The sequence below is a fragment of the Microcaecilia unicolor genome, chromosome 2 (genome assembly GCF_901765095.1).
Source record: "Microcaecilia unicolor chromosome 2, aMicUni1.1, whole genome shotgun sequence".
Lineage (NCBI taxonomy): Eukaryota > Metazoa > Chordata > Amphibia > Gymnophiona > Siphonopidae > Microcaecilia > Microcaecilia unicolor.
The window spans coordinates 268,209,526-268,230,850 of NC_044032.1; the positions used below are offsets into that span (position 1 = coordinate 268,209,526).

At 46.3% G+C, this 21,325-nt stretch overlaps 1 protein-coding gene across 5 annotated transcripts in view; it reads left to right on the forward strand.

The window, feature by feature from the left end:
- Window positions 1–21,325, forward strand: part of TTC39B (tetratricopeptide repeat domain 39B) — a 292,928-nt gene that overhangs the window by 240,685 nt on the left and 30,918 nt on the right. For all 5 annotated transcript variants that reach the window (XM_030194157.1, XM_030194159.1, XM_030194161.1 and 2 more), the window contains 2 exons: window positions 1,097–1,217; window positions 16,738–16,849. In XM_030194157.1, coding sequence (XP_030050017.1) covers window positions 1,097–1,217; window positions 16,738–16,849 — 233 coding nt within the window. The remainder of the gene's footprint in view (window positions 1–1,096; window positions 1,218–16,737; window positions 16,850–21,325) is intronic.

Consider the following 21,325-nt stretch of genomic DNA (forward strand, 5'->3'; position numbering starts at 1 on the left):
CTCAGATTTTTGGCACCTAACTTTAGCATCCTTAATAGAATTGCTCCCATAGTGTTCCGATATCTTGCACATCTCTGTGCCTTCTGTATAAATCTACACCTTCTTGGAGCATGATTCCCATTGTTTTTTATGATTCGTATGTTTTTATTTTACATTTACTACTACTACTACTTAACATTTCTAGAGCGCTACTAGGGTTACGCAGCGCTGTACAAAATACACAAAGAAGGACGGTCCCTGCTCAAAGGAGCTTACAATCTAAAGAACGAAATGTCAAGTTGGAGCAGTCAAGATTTCCTGGGTAGAGGTGTAGAGGTTAGGTGCCGAAGGTGACATTGAAGAGGTGGGCTTTAAGCAGGGATTTGAAGATGGGCAGGGAGGGGGCCTGGCGTATGGGCTTGGGGAGTTTGTTCCACGCGTGGGGTGGGGTGAGGCGAGGCGAGGCAGAAAGGGCGGAGCCTGGAGTTGGCGGTGGTGGAGAAGGGTACTGAAAGGAGGGATTTGTCTTGAGAGCGGAGGTTACGGGTAGGAACGTAAGGGGAGATGAGGGTTGAGAGGTAATTAACATAATTACATAATTAACATAAATGTTTAAGCAATATCTTTAACCAACAGGAAAAATAAAATTTACCTTGGAAATAAAACTATTAACTTTGTCCACATTGTATAAGATCCAAGTACCAGGAAAAAAAAAAAAAGGACAAAAAGAAAAAAAACATCATCAATAGAGAAGTACAGAGCTAAACACTCGCAGCCAATTTACAGCATAATCAATTATTAGATGCGACCAAGGCGTCCCTAATACCTTTTTTGGAATTAACAAATTCTAACAGTTTCTTCGGGTCAAAAAAACATAATTAAATTTAAAGACACTAAACACCTACAAGAGAATTTCAACAGAAAGAGACCACCTAAATTAAGAATTCTAGGTTTTAAAGCCAAGAATTCTGTCCTTTTTTTGTGTTTCCCTTGCTAAATCAGGAAAAATCAGAATTTTTGACCCCAAGAAAACTGCATTTATGTGATGAAAATAAATTCGAAAAATATTATTTCTATGCTTATTGTTTTATTGCTTTGTATTTATTATTTTTTGCAGGCAAGTGGAAGGTTTGAAACAAAAGATTGCAGGGAAGTCCATACCAACAGAAAAGTTTGCTGTGAGGAAGTCGCGGCGCTACAACAGTGCCACTCCTGTGAAGTTGGTTCTCCCTGCATTGGTGGGCACTATTGACATTGTACAGTGCTGTATTGCAAAGCTTCTAGCACAGGAGCAGGAGGGAGGGCTTTCTTCTTGAAGCAAACGTGCTGCCAAATCCAATATTGTTTTCAGTATTTCTTTCAGCTGTTAAAACCAGTAAAATCCTCTAGTTATTTTCTTTCTGAGAATCATTCATTCCCAAAGACAAAAAAATGTTCAAATAAATTAAAAAGTATACCATATAGAAACACAGAAAAATGAAGGCAGATAAAAACCATATGGCCTATCCATTCTTCCCAATCCATGCCATCTACTTGTCCCTTCCTCTCCCTTAGAGATCATATCCACTTGTCCCAAGCTTTCTTGAATTCAGATACAGTTTTCATCTCCACCGGGAGGCCGTTCTGTGATTCACCACCCTTTCCATGAAGAAGTATTTCCTCAGGTTACTTCTGAGTCTATCCCCTTTCACCTTCTTCCTGTATCCCCTCATTCCAGTGCTTTCTTTCAATTGAAAGAGACTCTCCTCCTGTGCATTTATACCATTCAGGTATTTAAATTTCTCAATCATATGTCTCCTCTCCTGCCTTTCTTCCAAAGTACTGTAAACAAAAGCCAGGACAACTGCTACTAATTCCTCATATTATTTTTTAATATTTTTTTTAGATTTTTAAAGATTTTTTTAAGAAGAGTACCCTCAGAGATATGCACTGCTTTAGTAGTTAATAATAACTTATGCCAGGTGGAATAGCATTTCATTCATTGGGTTACTCTTCACAATACCACCATATAACGTGCTAGTTGTATCTCAAGTGTTGATGCAAACAATCCCCCCACTGTAGACCTTAGAAATACACAGGCTCTAAATGTATAAATGCAGTCCTGGGGAAGCAAAATAGCTGACAGTGATAGTAGGTAGTTTCATACCTTCCAGAGTAATGCCTCATATAAAATAGGAGACCACAAAAAACAAGCAGACAAAAACTGAAATAGAGACCCTCTTCCCCTCTGCCAAAGAAAGCCAGACTCTATAAGCAGTGCAATTCTGGTAAAAGAAACAGATTCATTTTCTCCTGCATTCTGCTAAAATACAAAAATTGATAAGGTACATTTCTTGAACACATTTCAATCATTAAAACGAATTAAATAATAATAATTTTTTCTATCTTTGTTGTCTGAGCACATTTCTAATTGGGTTGGGCCTAATCTGTTCCACTTTTTTGTGTCGGCCTTCTCCTAAACTCTTTTGTTTGCCTTTCTGTTTCTTCTCTATTCTCTTGTCTGTCTTCCCTTCCTTCTCTATATCTATCTGGCACTGATCTTTCTTTTTCTATGTTTCTTTTCTTACTTTTCTCATGATTTTTATCCCTCATTCTCCCTCTCACCCTCTAATTTCTATTTCACCTCTCATCTACCTACCAGCTTTTCCCATCTCCCTCTCATCCCCTCTCCAGCAATCTCATTGCTCCCTCTGTCTGTCTTTCTTTTTCACAAGTTTCCTATTCCCCTCCTCAGTCCCCCATTTCCATCTTTTGTACATTTCCATCTACTCTCTATTGCTTCTCATCCCCATCCCTGTCTCTCCTTCCTTCTCTTGCCTCCAGGCCATTCTTCTATACCCCATATCCTTGCCCTCTCCATCTTTTTAACCCTATTTCCACCCTCACTCAATCCCTTGGGAGACCCATCTCCTTCTTCTCATATCTTTCCCCAGTACCCCCATCCCTTTTCAATGTCTCTCATCCTCTCTCCATTCTTCCAGGTCATTCAACCTATGTCTCAGCCTTTCTCCGAGGACAAGCAGGCTGCTTGTTCTCACGACTGGGTGACGTCCGCGGCAGCCCCCACCAACCGGAAAAAAGCTTCGCGGGACGGTCGGGACGCAGGGCACGCCCACCGCGCATGCGCGGCCGTCTTCCCGCCCGTGCGCGACCGCTCCCGCCAGTTCCTTTTTTTCCGCGACTGGAGAGAGTTGTGCTTTTGCCACTCTCTCTGTTTTCAGCCGCCGGATTTTCTCGATCGCGTTTACGCGGATCGTCGCTTTGCTTCTGGTTACCGTACGGTTTCCCTTTTTGTTTCAAAACAAAGAAAAAAAAAAAAAAAAAAACCTGCGCGTGTGGAGCACGCGCTCCCCCTTTTCCCTCGCTTCTAGCGGGGACGCCACGTTGCGGCCTAGTGGTCGCTCGGTCGTTTCTTTTTCCGTGGTGTGATTCCAGCCACCATTGACGACTTTGACTTCGCCGACGCGATTTTTCCGTCGATGTCCGCGAAGGTCCCGAGTGGATTTAAAAAGTGTGGTCGCTGCGGCCGGCCGATCTCGCAGACCGACACCCACGCTTGGTGCCTCCAGTGCCTCGGGCCGGAGCACAATCTCAAGTCGTGTTCTTTGTGTCTAGGTCTCCGGAAACGGACTCAGGTTGCGAGGCAAGTTCTGCGGGACCGTCTTTTTGGAACTTGCGCCGGCCCCTCGACGTCGACCTCGACGGCATCGGTATCGACGGCCGGTCCTTCGGTACCGGTATCGATGCCCGAGACATCGGCACCGATGGCAGCGACCCCAGGAGAACAGGTCCCGTCGGCCCGCCGGTGAGAGTGGGGGTGAGAGGCCGCGTGGGCAATCGGCCCCGGTCACTCCCTCAGCTCGTGGGCCACGGGACCGAACCCTGTCTGACCCGGTACCTCGAGACCGAGGGGGATCGACCTCCTCCTCCTCCATGCCTTCCGGCACCGGTGACGGGCATCGGAAGAAAGATAAGAAGCGCCGTCACCGGTCGCCCTCGGTGCATCCGGATGTCGGAGAGGAGGCGACGCCGAAGCGTCATCGTCGAGAGGAGAGGTCTCCGTCGGTTGTGGAGGTACCGACGCGTCGGGGTTCCGGCACCTCGGTGCCGTCTCCTGGCCCCCAGCAGCTTCCGGCACCGACACCCTTACCGGCCCCACCGACTTTCCCGGCAGCGGGCCTAGACGAGTGCCTCAGAGCCATCCTTCCGGGGATCCTGGAAGGGCTGATGCGCCAGGCTGTGCCGGCGCCGGGGGTGCTTGCGCCCTCGGCGCCGATGACTGTGGCGCCGGTGAGCTCTAGCCCGGCGCCGGGGCCGTCGACACCGCCGCCGCTTGCGGCGCCGGTCTCGACCGCCACGCAGGTGGAGTCCCCGTCGACGTCGATGGAGGGAGCTCCGTCCCCGCCGGCGCGGGAGTCCACCGCTCGACGACACCGAGGCCTCGGTGCCTCGACGTCGAGCCGGGCCCGGTTCAGGACTCAGCTACATGAGCTAATGTCCGATACCGAGGATGAGGACTCGTGGGGGGAAGAGGAGGACCCTAGATATTTCTCCTCAGAGGAGTCTATGGGCCTTCCCTCGGACCCCACGCCTTCACCGGAGAGGAAGCTCTCACCTCCTGAGAGTCTCTCTTTTGCCTCCTTTGTACGGGATATGTCTATCAGCATTCCCTTCCCCGTGGTCTCTGTGGAAGAGCCGAGGGCCGAGATGCTCGAGGTCCTCGACTATCCATCACCACCTAGAGAGTCCTCCACGGTGCCGCTGCACAATGTCCTAAAGGAGACGCTGCTTCGGAACTGGGTGCGACCATTAACTAACCCCACCATTCCCAAGAAAGCAGAGTCCCAGTACAGGATCCATTCTGACCCAGAGCTCATGCGGCCCCAATTGCCCCATGACTCAGCGGTCGTGGATTCTGCTCTCAAGAGGGCACGGAGTTCGAGGGATACCGCCTCGGCGCCCCCGGGGCGGGAGTCTCGCACTCTGGACACGTTTGGGAGGAAGGCCTACCAATCCTCCATGCTCGTGACCCGCATCCAGTCATACCTGCTCTATATGAGCATCCACATGCGGACCAATGTGCAACAGCTGGCGGACCTGGTCGATAAGCTCCCGCCGGAGCAGTCCAGGCCTTATCAGGAGGTGGTCAGGCAGCTGAAGGCGTGCAGAAAGTTCCTGTCCAGGGGTATTTTTGACACCTGTGACGTGGCATCTCGTGCTGCGGCCCAAGGTATAGTGATGCGCAGGCTCTCATGGCTGCGTGCCTCTGACCTGGACAACCGTACCCAGCAGAGACTGGCCGACGTCCCTTGCCGGGGGGATAACATTTTTGGTGAGAAGGTCGAGCAGATGGTGGACCAACTGCATCAGCAGGAAACCGCTCTCGACAAGCTCTCCCACCGGGCGCCTTCAGCATCCACCTCCACAGGTGGACGTTTTTCCCGGGCCCGGCAGGCTGCACCCTATTCTTTTGCGAAGCGTAGGTACAACCAGCCGGCCCGAAGGCCTCGTCAGGCACAGGGACAGCCCCAGCGCACTCGTTCTCGTCAACAGCGTGCGCCTAAGCAGCCCCCTGCGCCTCCACAGCAAAAGCCGGGGACGGGCTTTTGACTGGATCCACGGGAACATAGCCGCCCTACAAGTGTCCGTACCGGACGATCTGCCGGTCGGAGGGAGGTTAAAATTTTTTCACCAAAGGTGGCCTCTCATAACCTCCGACCAGTGGGTTCTCCAAATAGTGCGGTGCGGATACGCCCTGAATTTGGCCTCCCTGCCTCCAAATTGTCCTCCGGGAGCTCAGTCTTTCAGCTCCCATCACAAGCAGGTACTTGCAGAGGAACTCTCCGCCCTTCTCAGCGCCAATGCGGTCGAGCCCGTACCACCCGGGCAGGAAGGGCAGGGATTCTATTCCAGGTACTTCCTTGTGGAAAAGAAAACAGGGGGGATGCGTCCCATCCTAGACCTGAGAGGCCTGAACAAATTCCTGGTCAAAGAAAAGTTCAGGATGCTTTCCTTGGGCACCCTTCTGCCAATGATTCAGAAAAACGATTGGCTATGTTCCCTGGATTTAAAGGACGCATATACTCACATACCGGTACTGCCAGCTCACAGACAGTATCTCAGATTCCGCCTGGGCGCACGCCACTTTCAGTATTGTGTGCTGCCATTTGGGCTCGCCTCTGCCCCACGAGTGTTTACCAAGTGCCTCGTGGTGGTAGCGGCCTACCTACGCAAGCTGGGAGTGCACGTGTTCCCATATCTTGACGATTGGCTGGTCAAGAACACCTCGGAGGCAGGAGCCCTCCGGTCCATGCAGTGCACTATTCACCTTCTGGAGCTGCTGGGGTTTGTGATAAATTACCCAAAGTCCCATCTCCAGCCAACTCAGTCTCTGGAATTCATAGGAGCGCTGCTGAATTCCCAGACGACTCAGGCCTACCTTCCCGAAGCGAGGGCCACCAATCTCTTGGCCCTAGCTTCGCAGACCAGAGCGTCTCAGCAGATCACAGCTCGGCAGATGTTGAGACTTCTGGGTCATATGGCCTCCACAGTTCATGTGACTCCCATGGCTCGTCTTCACATGAGATCGGCTCAATGGACCCTAGCTTCCCAGTGGTTCCAAGCCACCGGGAATCTAGAAGATGTCATCCGCCTCTCCACCAGTTGCCGCACTTCACTGCTCTGGTGGACCATCCGGACCAATTTGACCCTGGGACGTCCATTCCAAACTCCGCAGCCCACGAAAGTGCTGACGACGGATGCATCTCGCCTGGGGTGGGGAGCCCATGTCGATGGGCTTCACACCCAGGGTCTGTGGTCCCTCCAAGAAAAGGATCTGCAGATCAACCTCCTGGAGCTCCGAGCGATCTGGAACGCACTGAAGGCTTTCAGAGATCGGCTGTCCTGCCAAATTATCCAAATTCGGACAGACAATCAGGTTGCAATGTATTACGTCAACAAGCAGGGGGGCACCGGATCTCGCCCCCTGTGCCAGGAGGCCGTCGGGATGTGGCGTTGGGCGTGTCGGTTCGGCATGCTCCTCCAAGCCACGTACCTGGCAGGCGTAAACAACAGTCTGGCCGACAGACTGAGCAGAGTCATGCAACCGCACGAGTGGTCGCTCCATGCCAGAGTGGTACGCAAGATCTTCCGAGCGTGGGGCACCCCCTCGGTGGACCTTTTCGCCTCTCAGACCAACCACAAGCTGCCTCTGTTCTGTTCCAGACTTCAGGCACACGGCAGGCTAGCGTCGGATGCCTTTCTCCTCCATTGGGGGACCGGCCTCCTGTATGCTTATCCTCCCATACCTTTGGTGGGGAAGACCTTACTGAAGCTCAAGCAAGACCGCGGCACCATGATTCTGATCGCGCCCTTTTGGCCCCGTCAGATCTGGTTCCCTCTTCTTCTGGAGTTGTCCTCCGAAGAACCGTGGAGATTGGAGTGTTTTCCGACTCTCATTTCGCAGAACGACGGAGCGTTGCTGCACCCCAACCTTCAGTCTCTGGCTCTCACGGCCTGGATGTTGAGGGCGTAGACTTCACTGCGTTGGGTCTGTCTGAGGGTGTCTCCCGGGTCTTACTTGCCTCTAGGAAGGATTTCACTAAAAAGAGTTACTTTTTCAAGTGGAGGAGGTTTGTCGTGTGGTGTGAGAGCAAGGCCCTAGAACCTCGTTCTTGCCCTGCACAGAACCTGCTTGAATACCTTCTGCACTTATCAGAGTCTGGCCTCAAGACCAACTCAGTAAGGAATCACCTTAGTGCGATTAGTGCTTACCATTATCGTGTGGAAGGTAAAGCCATCTCTGGAGAGCCTTTAGTCGTTCGATTCATGAGAGGCTTGCTTTTGTCAAAGCCCCCAATCAAGCCTCCTACTGTGTCATGGGATCTCAACGTCGTCCTCACCCAGCTGATGAAACCTCCTTTTGAGCCACTGAATACCTGCCATCTGAAGTACTTGACCTGGAAGGTCATTTTCTTGGTGGCAGTTACTTCAGCTCGTAGGGTCAGTGAGCTTCAAGCCCTAGTAGCTCATGCTCCATATACCAAATTTCATCACAACAGAGTAGTGCTCCGCACCCACCCAAAGTTCCTGCCGAAGGTGGTGTCGGAGTTCCATCTTAACCAGTCAATTGTCTTGCCAACATTCTTCCCCAGGCCGCATACCCGCCCTGCTGAACGTCAGTTGCACACGTTGGACTGCAAGAGAGCATTGGCCTTCTACTTGGAGCGGACACAGCCCAACAGACAGTCCGCCCAATTGTTTATTTCTTTCGACCCTAACAGGCTAGGGGTCGCTGTCGGGAAACGCACCATCTCTAATTGGCTAGCAGATTGCATTTCCTTCACTTACGCCCAGGCTGGGCTGACTCTTGAGGGTCATGTCACGGCTCATAGTGTTAGAGCCATGGCAGCGTCAGTGGCCCACTTGAAGTCAGCCACTATTGAAGAGATTTGCAAGGCTGCGACGTGGTCATCTGTCCACACATTCACATCACATTACTGCCTCCAGCAGGATACCCGACGCGACAGTCGGTTCGGGCAGTCGGTGCTGCAGAATCTGTTTGGGGTGTAAATCCAACTCCACCCTCCAGGACCCGAATTTATTCTGGTCAGGCTGCACTCTCAGTTAGTTGTTCTTCGTAGGTCAATTTCTGTTGTTCCCTCGCCGTTGCGAGGTTCAATTGACCTGGGTTCTTGTTTTGAGTGAGCCTGAGAGCTAGGGATACCCCAGTCGTGAGAACAAGCAGCCTGCTTGTCCTCGGAGAAAGGGTATGATACATACCTGTAGCAGGTGTTCTCCGAGGACAGCAGGCTGATTGTTCTCACCTACCCTCCCTCCTCCTCTTTGGAGTTGTGTGTTTCATCTTTTGCTAGTTATTCAACTGGCGGGAGCGGTCGCGCACGGGCGGGAAGACGGCCGCGCATGCGCGGTGGGCGTGCCCTGCGTCCCGACCGTCCCGCGAAGCTTTTTTCCGGTTGGTGGGGGCTGCCGCGGACGTCACCCAGTCGTGAGAACAATCAGCCTGCTGTCCTCGGAGAACACCTGCTACAGGTATGTATCATACCCTTTCTCTACACTTCATCTCCGTTCTCTTACATCTCATTTCAGACCCTCACTCATTCTTCCAACCCATTAACATACCCACCAATTGCCAAGTACTTACTAACCCCTTGAAATTTCCACTCCATCTTTCCCATCCATAATTCTCTGCCCTGCTCCCCAACACTCCACCATTCAATCACCAAGTCCCAGTCATCTTCTGCAATGTTCCCCTTCTCCTCCTCCCATCCCTAGTTCCATCTATATTCTGCTCTGTTCCTCTTCTGCCCCCCAGTGCTATCCATCTTCTGCTTTGTTTCCCTTTTCCCCTCCAGTCTTATCCATCTTCTGCTCTGTTCCCCTTCTGTCCTTAGTCCCATCCATCCTCTGCTGTGTTTCACTTCTCTCCCTAGTCTCATCCATCCTCTGCTGTGTTTCCCTTTTCTCCCTAGTCCCACTCCCATCCATCTTCTTCTCTGTTCCTCTTCTTCCCCCCCCTAGTTCCATACATCTTATGCTCTGTTCCCCTTCTTCCCACCCTCATCAGTCCCATCCATCTTCTGTTCATAAGAACATAACAATTGCCATACTGGATCAGACTGGGTCCACGTAGCCCAGTATCCTGTTTCCAGCAGTAACCAATCCAGGTCACAAGTACTTGGCAGAATGCCAAATAGTAGCAAGATTCCATGTTACCAATCCCAGGGCAAGCAATGGCTTCCCACTTGTCTATCTCAATAGCAGACTTTTCCTCTAGGACCTATTTTAAACCCAGATATGCTAACCATATGCTCTGGCAACAAGTTCCTGAGCTTGACTATTCGTTGAGTGAAAAAATATATCCCCCCTTAGCCATCTCTTTTCCAAGCTAAAGAGCCCTAACCTCTTTAGCCTTTCCTTTTAAGAGAGGGGTTCCATCCCCTTTATCATTGTGGTTGACCTTCTTTGAACCTTTTCTAATTCTGCTATATCTTTTTTGAGATACGGTGACCAGACTTGCACGCAATACTCAAGGTGAGATCAAACCATAAAGAGATACAGAGCCATTATAATATTCGTCATCTTATTTTTCATCCCTTTCCTAATAATTCCTAGCATCCTGTTTGCTTTTTTGGCCACCGCCATACACTGGGCAGAAGACTTCAGTGTGTTATCTATGATGACACCTGTATCTTTTTCATGGGAGCTGACTCCCAAGGTGGACCATAGCATGAGGTAACTATGATTCAGATTATTTTTCCCAGTATGCATCACTTTGCATTTGACCATATTAAATTTCATCTGCCATTTGGATGCCCAGTCTTCCAATTTCCTAAGGTCTTCCTGCAAGTTTTTACAGTCCCTGTGTGTTTTAACAAATTTGAATAGTTTTGTGTCATCTAAAGATTTAATCACCTCACTTGTCATTTCTGTTTCCAAATCATTTATAATCCATCTCTAATTTACCTTTTATATCCAAAATTGTGGAAAACTTTGTAGCAACTCAGTTATCTGATTATGTTGAACAGACTAGTGCACTCCGTCCTTGCCAAACTGGCTTTGAACCCCATCATTAAAATGAGCAGACCCAGATGCCAATACAAAACAGCCCGCAGGGTCTGTAATCACCTGCTTTTTTTCCACATGCAACCCCTTTCTAATCAGGATCACCACCCCTCCACGTCTACCTACTGCCGGGGCACCATAAATCTCTCCAACCCACCACTGTTTTAGCTTGGCCTGCTCCAAAGCAGAAAGATGGGTCTCCTGTAAGAAAGCAACAGAGGCCCCCTGGTCATTGAGAGTCTTTAAAATCTTTTGTCTCTTAATCCGAGAGAGTGGATTCCTCCAACATTCCAAGTGAATATTTGTATGCTACTCATATTCTAAGTAAGTGAGCCTAAAGAGAAATGACTCAGTCCAAGCCCTGGTCTAAATACATGTAACCTTCCGAGGGGGCGTCCCAGCCACCATCCCCCCAGGTAAAATTGAAATCTGCCAACTTTTACTTCATATATCCTTCGAGGGCAACCAGACAAGCAACCAGGCATCACTTCTCCCACAACCACCCTATCCCCTCCCCTCCTCTCCCGACCCCTACTATAACCCCCCCTACCTGTGCCACCCCTTGCCTTTCCCCAATCTCACCACTTCCATAAATGAAGCCCCCCCAGTAAAAGAGTCCAGAGTAACCCCAAAACCTATCAAAGGTATTGCCTTTTATTTCATTCCTCCTCCCTCCAAACACACTTGAGTGAGCTCCTTTATGCTCCTTCATTCAACAGTCTTCATGTAAATAATACAGTTAAAGAGAAAAAAAATATCCCTTTTATCCTCCACCTCCTCCCAACCAAGGTCCCACATGCTTCTGTCCTGCCGGGCTGGGAACGATTATGCTCCTAACAAGTCCACCAGGGGTCCCTGGGCCCCCAGCAATAGAGCATATAAAACAACATCAGCCCATTCTATTGCCATTTCGGGAGGAACACATAAAAAGAAAGGAAAAAAAATAAGCTGCAGCATCTGTTTGAGGCTCCAACGCCCCTATTGTCTGTTGCATCTCCATACTCTGAACGATCCTGTTCATCCACTCACTCCTCCAATTATAAAGATCATAAAGACAAGCAATCCATGTCCAAAAAAACCCCAGAATTCTGCTTCATCCAGTCAAGACTGCATTGGTACCGCCGTCTGTTGCATCTCGATACGCCAAATGATCCTGTCCACTTATTAAGAACATAGAATCAAGCCAGCCATATCCAGAGAACTATACAGAATTATACGGAGTGCTCCTTGGGTTCCTTCTTAGGCAACTCAGATCTGAAACTTATCGCATGCTGCTTGTAACCCATCCACATATGGTTGTGCTTCAGCCACTCTAGCAAACAGGTGAACTTGCCCATTGTTCACTATCTTAAGCTTCGCTGGGTAGAGAAGACTAAAACGAATTTTCATGCCAAACAACTTGGAACACAGCGGAGCAAATGCTTTGCGTACAACCGATACTTTGGAGTAATCTTGAAAACACAATACTCGTGCGCCTTGGTACTCCAATTGCGCTCCCCCCCGTAAGGCCTGCAATATCGCCATTTTATGCACATAATTTAACAGTTTAAAGATTACCACTCAAGGTTTGTCAGCTCCCTCTTTCCAATGCACCAATCCTAGGGCTCTCGCCACCCGAAGGGTGCCTGCCCGGACTGTTTAGCGTTAACACTTGCGGGAGCCATGATTCCAGGAACTTGCGAAGGTCCCTCTCAGGGAGCATTTCTGGCAATCTGACTAAGTGGAGGTTGTTGCGGCAGGACCTGTTCTCTAGGTTCTCTACTTTCGATTCCAAATCCATAATTTGTGCTATGAGCCGCAGCTGTTCTGCCGCCGTCTGTTGCATGGTGTCCTCGATATTCCCCACCCGCAGATACCTGTCCCAGCTACCTAATGAAATCCGCCCCTGACCGCTTCATAGCAGACCTCACATCCCACCTAAATTACATGATTCAGCAAGACCTCTTCCCTAAGGAAAATGGCAATATCCTACTCACCCCAATACCAAAAAAATACCAAGAAAAAAACAAACGAAATCACTAACTACCATCCAGTAGCATCTATCCCGTTGGTGGTCAAACTGATAGAAAGCATGGTAACCAAACAACTTGCAGATTACATAAACAAATTCTCAATATTACACATATCACAGTCAGGCTTTCGCCCCCTCCCATAGCACGGAAATAGTATTACTCATTCTTCTAGCCAAATTCAAGCAGGAAATAGCAACAGGCAAAAAACATCCTTCTCCTCCAATTCGACATGTCAAGTGCATTCGACATGGTAAACCATAATATATTAATAGGATTACTAGATAAGTTCGGGATTGGTGGAAACATATTTAACTGGATCAAGGGCTTCCTTAACCACAAGAACATATCAAGTAAAATCAAATTCAAACATATCATCGTGGAAAGCAGACTGTGAAGTACCGCAAGGATCACCGCTATCACCGATCCTATTCAACTTAATGATGACCCCACTTGCCAAGTCCTTATCCAACTATGGCCTTAACCTTTTCATATATGCAGACGATGTCTCAATATACATTCCTTACAAAACCAAACTGACAGAAATCACCAACAAAATCATGGATTCATGGGCAAATGCATTTCAACTAAAACTCAATAAAGAAAAATCACATTGTCTCATCCTTTCATCCCAACACAGCACGGACATCCCCACAAGTATCAACACCCCAGATCACACCCTTCCAATCTCAGACAGCTTGAAAATCCTCGGCGTTACAATGGACCGTAACTTAACACTAGAGAGCCAAGTGGCATCCACAACAAAGAAAATGTTCCACTCAATGTGGAAACTCAAACGCATGAAGCAATTCTTCCCGAGGGAAACATTTCGCAACCTGATACAATCAATGGTACTAAGCCACTTAGATTACTGCAATGGAATTTATGCGGGATGTAAAGAACAAACCTTAAAGAAACTTCAGACCGCTCAAAACAAGGCAGCTAGACTTATATTTGGTAAAACGCGATTTGAAAGCGCAAAACCCCTCCGCGAAAACCTACACTGGCTCCCAATCAAAGAAAGCATCGCCTTCAAAATCTGCACCCTGGTTCACAAAATCATCTACGGAGAAGCCCCGAGTTACATGACAGACTACCCAAGCTGCAAAGGACTTAAATACAGAACAACTTACGCATCTAGTTTTTCCTACATAAGCACACAACTATGGAACACATTACCAAAAGCCTTGAAAACGATGTACGACCACCTAAACTTCCGGAAATCACTAAAAACCAACCTGAAGGTATACCCTACCGATCCAACTTAAATGCCTAATCTCTGCAACACAACCAAACTAACGCACGTAATGGACATAACAACTCTTCCGTTCTCCGATTCCCTAATGTGGCTATGCCACATGAACTTGATCTTATCACAACATCACCCTGTATTTGTTCATACCGGAGCCTGCAAAGGCCTCTCCGGTACTATGTAAGCCACATTGAGCCTACAAACAGGTGGGAAAATGTGGGATACAAATGTTAAAAAAACAAAAAAAAAGTTATGTAATGCTCTTCCATGCCGTCCAGCTTATCCACAATTAATTGTAACTTCCTGCCAAGTATTTGTTCCACAGCCGTTTTCACCTCTGCTGTAATCTCAGCTGTCCATTGTGAGCTTGGTGTTGGCGAAGGCGGCATGCCTATAACTACCATCTTTGTCTCATGTTAATGACTTTTCTCCTTAGTCTCTCTCCTCGCGACCTTGGACGCCATCCGCTTTTTGGACCCGGCACAGTAATCACCCTGGTAGGACCCACTCTCTCCTGGCAGCTTTTCTTTCTCAGTTCTGTGCGGGGGGGGGGGGGGGGGGGGAAAGGCTTTCTATAGCAGATTATAGTGGTTACTCAGGAGTAGTGAGCAGCGACCCAACCGGAAGTCCTCTCCCATTTGTTTTAAACGTATTAATATTATGTTTACCCGTTCCACTCCACTCAGGATTTTGTAGATCTCTATCATATTCCCCCTCCGCTATCTCTTCTCCTAGCTGGAGACCTAACCTCTGCAGCCTTTTCTCATATGAGAATCATTCCATCCTCTTGATCATTTTGGTTGCCCTTTTCTGTGCTTTTTCTAATTCCACTTGTTACCCACCTGGACAGCTCACACACACCTCCGGCTCAGCTCCCCCGTTCCACCCAGGGTCCTGGACAGGCACACACAAATGAAATTTCCCAGTTCAGTTCTTTCTGTGCCAGCACACACAGTTCCCACTTGCTGGATCACTCGAGCTGGGCGTGGGCCGAGGCTGGACTTACTCTGGGTAGGCCGAGGGTACTCTTTCTCTGGGCACACTCTCGTTGTCTTGCACACCAACGACTAGTCAGCAGTCCCAGTTGCAGAAAACTTTAACTTCCTTTACTAGCAAACTTGGAAAAACAGTTCATAAATGTCAAATTGGTCTGTAGAATTCAGGGTGTTTTTCTCCTTCAGATGGTCAGCACAGTTCAAAACAGAATAGTCAGTATCAGGGCATTTAGGGTTCTTAGTTCGAATCTTATTTCCTTTGTTTACAAAAACCAGAAACAGTATTTAGTGGTTCTCCTCTTGATTAAACTCAGTCCACAATCGTTTCCACACAAAACGGTTGCAGTTTCACTTATTTCTCCTGTTCAGTTTTTTTAAGCCTGCTCTGTTCAAGACTGGAGAGATAGAGCATGGTAATTGTTGCACTATGTCCCCATCAGTTTTGAATCAGTTTTACATGATCTCTTCAATCACTCTGTCCCATCTTGTAACAGGATCCATTCACTCATGCAAAGCAAGTTCTGTCAGAAGTGAGTCACTTCTGCTCCCACTTTTCCCACCTGAGGCGGTTATCCACAAGCACTCCTCCTATGTTCCCAGACACCTTCTGGCTGGTGCAGAAGCTTCCAAACACCATACTTGCAAATTTCCTATCTTGGTACTCAGGACTTCCCCTCAGTGCTAGAGGTCTCTACTGGGGTGTGCTACCAAAGACCAGACGGGAGGTGTCCCACACTATTGTTTTTTGAGATGTGGTGACCATGTACTCATGTATGGTGCTGTCTCTATATGTGCTCCCTTATTGTCCTTTCTGCTTCAGATATTTTCTTCAACCAGTGAGAAATATTTTTCTAGTTTTATAAAATATCTTCTAACTATCTGCTTTTATGGCAGTTCATTGGATCTCGTCCATTTTCCATTCTCCAATGGCCAACAGAATTAGAGAGAATTCAGTCCAGTATGTTCAGTAGAAAGCAGTGTAAGAATCTGTATGAGCAGGGCAGTAAGAACACAGGCTTTCCCATGCTGATTTATTTTCAGTCTTTACTGTGCCCTGGAAGGACTTAACCTATAGATCTTAAGGTGGCCAAACAGGCAGAAAAAGGTGATGGCAAATCAAGAAGGGTGCTTAAGGTGCCGAGAGAGAGGAATGGCCAGTGGGAAAAAGGCAGTCATAATGCCTGTGCATGTTTCTGGTGAGGCCCTATTTAGAGAACTGTGTTCAGTTCTGGAGACCACACCGTCAACAAAATATAAACAGGATTGAGTTATTCCAGAGGGCGGCTACTAAAATGGTCTTCATCATAAAGTGCATGGGGACAGACATAAGATCTCAATATTTATACTTTGGACAAAAGGTGGAAGAGGGGAGATATGAAAGAGACATTTAAATATCTTTGGTGGCATAAATGCACAGGTGAGTCTCTTTCAGTTGAAAGGAAGCTCTGGAATGAGGGGGCATAGGATGAAGGTGAAAGGGGATAGACTTAGGAGTAATGTAAGAAAATACTTTATTATGGAAATGGTGGTGGAAGCATGAAGCAGCCTCTCAGTGGAGGTGGTAGAGATGAAGACTGCATCTGAATTCAAGAAAGCGTTGGACAAACACATAGGATCTCTAAGGGAGAGGAAGAGATAGTAGATGATATGGATGGGCAGAGTGGATAGCCCTGTAGTCTTTATCTGCCTTCATTTTCTATGTATCTATAGAGGAGAGAAGGGGCAGGTCTGTTCCGTTCATTCAATTCTTAACCTCTTAAATGTGTTTAGTAACATTTGTACTTTTCTAAGAACATATAGCATAGGTATGCTTTAATAGAAAACAGGAATTCAAGTAATAATAATGTGTGTTTTCAGGAAGAAATTATAGAAATTAGAAAGCTCCATAACTTTGCTGTGGGTTTCTGTTTATCTGCAGGAAATGATGTATGTCTGGAATGGCTTTACAATAGCTGGGAATAGACAGGATGTCACTGAATTGTTGTTGTCTACTGTTGAAAAAGGAGAAGCTGTTTTACAAAATGAAAAAAGTAAGTGAGAATTTGTCATGTTTGCCTACAGTCACCCAAGCTATCTAGTCAGTCTTGCAGGCCACAGGAAATTCCATCCATAAAGGAACTGATTGAATTGAGAGTCAATTTTGGATAACTGACCATAGTGACTCTTGAGAGTTTTGGGTGTGTTCCCCTACCCTGGGAACATAGGTTGGTTTGGGAATCATCCCTTCAGCTTGTTCCTTTTCTCTTCTTTGCCTTCTGCTCTCTTGAACTCTGCTGAAGTGAGAAAGCCACCACTGCCAAACATGCTTCAAGAAAAGAATACATTTTAAACGAAGGGTAAAATAAAGACCCTTTCTCCCTCCCCAGCATCGCTATAAAAATGAGTGAACACAATTTTAGTTTTAACTAGATTTATGTGCCTTGAGCTAGCTTAAAATTTACAAGATTAAAACTTGCTATGAAGGCTATTACTTCAGACTAATCTTGATTGCTAATAAATCATTACATTTTTATTTAAACATAATTTTATTGGGAGTTAAAACAAGATACATGCTGTTTTCTCAAGCCATGTATAGAAGATAAAAAGTATTTTTAAGTTTTACACCATCTGTCTGCCTGTCTGCAAATTGTCTTAGAAGGAAAAACACCCAAGACGGGTGAGGGAGTAGAGTAGGGTAGGGAAGGCACGTCCAAAATCTACAAGGATGACGATGTAGAAAACAACCAAGGATATTTATTGGAAGCACACCAAATCGACTCGACGCAGCGCCCGTGTTTTGGCGCCTGCCTCAGGAGTCTGGATGTACTTGGTATATCAAAATTGTAGTTGTATATGGTTTTGATACTGTATATTTGCTTGATTCACTCAATAAAGATTCTGGTTACAAATTAAAAAAAAAAATTGGAAAAATCCTTGAGCTGAGCAATTGCGCAAGCACATATCACACTAGTAACAGTCTCTCCAGAAAAACTCTTCCGGCTACCTTTCAGTATTGCTGGAAGGTTGTTTCTGGAGAGACTGCTACCATTGCAATATGCACTTGTGCTATTGTTGAGCTCAAGGATTTTTCTTTCCGCAGCTCCTCAGTACCTTTCTGCTCTCATCTCTCCCTACACTCCTCCCCGTGAACTCCGTTCGCTGGGTAAATGTCTCCTGTCATCCCCCTTCTCCCCTACTGCTAACTCCCGGCTCCGTTCCTTTTATCTCGCTGCTCCCTATGCCTGGAATAGACTCCCTGAGCCAGTACGTCAGGCTCAGTCTCTGGCTGTCTTCAAGTCTAGGCTTAAAGCCCACCTCTTTACTACTGCTTTTGACTCCTAACCATGACTCTCTTACTCAACACCCTCACTTATCACCCCTACCACTGCAATTTCCCCACCCCTAGCTGTCTGTTCGTCTGTCCAATTTAGATTGTAAGCTCTGTTGAGCAGGGACTGTCTTTTCATGTTAATTTGTACAGCGCTGCGTAAGTCTAGTAGCGCTATAGAAATGTTTAATAGTAGTAGTAGTCAAGGATTTTTCCAATTTTGATATACCAAGTAAAACTAGACTCTTGTGTGAGCTACTGGGGGTAGTTCTGGAAGCCTATTTTATGAAGGTACATAGGTGTCTATCTTTAAAAAGTAGGCATAAAATAGGTGTAGTGTTTGACATATTTTAAAGTGCCAAGTTATAAAATTATCTCTAGAGTACATTTTGAACCCTACACTCATTCTTCCATTCAAATAGTGATTGCATACAAAGCAGGTGCAAATATCTGTAGGTGCTTTGCAGTTTAGTGCAAACAACCCTTGAGTGAAAAGTACTTGCAAGCTTTGTCGCAGTATGCAGTGTTTCAAAATTGCCCCTCGAGACAAGTCCATGATGGAATGAAGCAGAAAGTTTAACATTCATAACAGAATGTCATTATATACCCTAAGAAAGCTACAGTGATATCTTTAACAATTCAGAAACTGTAGCAGGATACATTTCCACTGACCCATTTTTATCCAAATAGTAATGCCAAAGTGCCTTTCACTATACCGGAGAAAGAACTTCCAGCAAAATAAGACACTGGCAGAATAATCTGCTGAGTTTGGGCTACTATTTAGGAGAGGTAAAGCTGCATAAGTTTTCTATTCTGTAATTCTGAAAGGATAAATTAGTGTTCTCATGTGAATTTAAAAATAAGAGTTAATTATTATTTATTGCATTTGTACCCCACATTTTCCCACCTATTTGCAGGCTCAATGTGGCTTACATAGTTTTGTTATGACATTGACATTCCAGGTCTTCTCTGGTCTTGCCGGGAGTTACTAGCTTTTGCTATGGTTTGTTCTGTTTTGTTTGTATTTAATTGTATTCTATTTTGTTAAGTGCCTTTATGAATGGATTCACCAAAGGTGGTGTACAGCAGGTACAATACAACATAAACTTAAAATTTGGTTAACATATAAACAATGGTAAAATGGTCAAATATAGTCATGAATACAATCAATGAGGTACAGCATAAATGTATACATGTTAGATGGTGTAAATTTGTGCATGCATTCTATGCATGTACTCACTTATTATATAAAATATGTGCATACATTGCTACTGTGCCCTGTCTGTACTCAGCCTATGCCCCAAGGAATGCCTACATACAGATCATGTAAGAGTTGGTGTACACTGTTGAATCACCCACGTTTCACATGTGTATCCCCGCATGGTTTTTTTTTTAACATTTAGAAAGTATTTTATAAATGTACTTCCATAGTGTACAGTACAGCACTGTTTATCTGGAGGTTGAATATCCAGAAGCTCTCATTAACCAGCAAATGGATCTCCAGAAAGGTTGTTCTCGTACACATTACTTTCTGCGATTGCTCCTCTCACTTCTACATGTTTCACTGCTCCAAACTGTCCTCAAAAGGGAATTCAGACCCACTGATCACTAGGACTTTCCAAAAGTTCAGATCTCCCTCATTGGCCATGCTGTTGAACCTGGGCCACCAAAATAGAAAGGACCGGGATTTTACTCTAGGTGCAGTAATTCCTGATTCTGAAGGAAACCAGAGGATTCAAACCTTTTCAAGACCTGAGGGACTTGTATGGGTACCTTAAAAAGAAAAGACATTCAAGGTGAGATACTCCAGGAGATACCAGATTTCTGGTAGTGACTCAGCACCTTTGCTTTTTTGTCTTGCCTTTTGGCCTGGCATCTGCATATTCATCAGCCGACTATTCTCCATTGCAGTATATCTGCATAGGCTGGGAAAACATGCATTATTTGCAGTGTGAACAGAGATCTGGTTATGGATATCCAAAAGTTCGGTAGAAAGGGGAGGTGCTGTTGCTGGGAAATTTTAACCTGCTAGATATGGATTGAAATATCCTAATACTAGAGAGATTGTTGGTGCCTGTCAAGGTGCTCTGCTTAGACAAATGGTGATGGAACCCAAGAGGAAAGAGAGGCAACTTTGGATCTAGTACTCGCAAATGGAGAAAGTGTGTCTAATGCCTGGGTGGTTGCCCATTTGGGCTGTCTTGATCAACAAATGGTGTGATTTGATATAAGAGCTAAAGAAGAGAGCAGACACACTAGACTCGAAGTATTGGATTTCAAACATGTTTGAGTAAGATAGGGGAACACCTGAAGATGGGAAGAGAGGAGTGGAAAGGCAGTGGACCAAGCTGAAAGGAGTTATAAAAATGGCAATAGATTTTCATGAAAAAAACGTAAACAAAAGTAAGAAGAAAATGAAACCGATTTGGTTCTTAAAGCAAGTGGCTAAAACAATAAGGGTAAAAGAGATAGCAATCACGAAATACAGTAGAATGCAAGAAGAGGAACACAGGGAAGAATGCCAGATAAAGCTCAAAGAGGTGAATAAATAAATATGATTAAAGATGTAAAGAGAGGTGACAAAACTTTTTCAGGTATGTCATGGAAATGTTTACAAATGTTAGTATGGAACTTTGTAAGTCTATATACTTTCAAAATGAGCACCTTAGTGACCAATTTGTCTATAAAATATCAGCACAAATTTTGCAGAAATCATGGCTAAAATGAAGCTGTGAACATTTATGTGCAACTCCACCCACTCCATGCCCAGACTCTCCCCCAGAACACATTTACACCTGGGACACATAAAAGTCTGTGTTCTTGGCATTGCATGTACTTTTATGCCTTGGGTAATTTTATATGAACCCTGTTGTATGCATATAGTGGCATATTCACATGAAATAGGCTTTAGAAATTTACTCCCTTGTAAGATCTTCACATCCAAGGTTTTCCTGGTCCTTTCCAGAAAAGATGTCACATTGACTTCCTGAAGATGAGGATCTGGGTGAACACTCTAAAAGGGCAATTGAATGGGTTAGCACCTAATGTTAGGCACTAAGGGCCCAATATTCAGCCCATGGGAGGCAGGCTGGCTAAGTCCCACAGTTGGTGCCGAACCCAGATAGTCACAATTCTGGGATGTTTCCAGTGACCGGCATTGAATATCCGGTTTTTATGGCCGCTATAAACTTAACCGGCT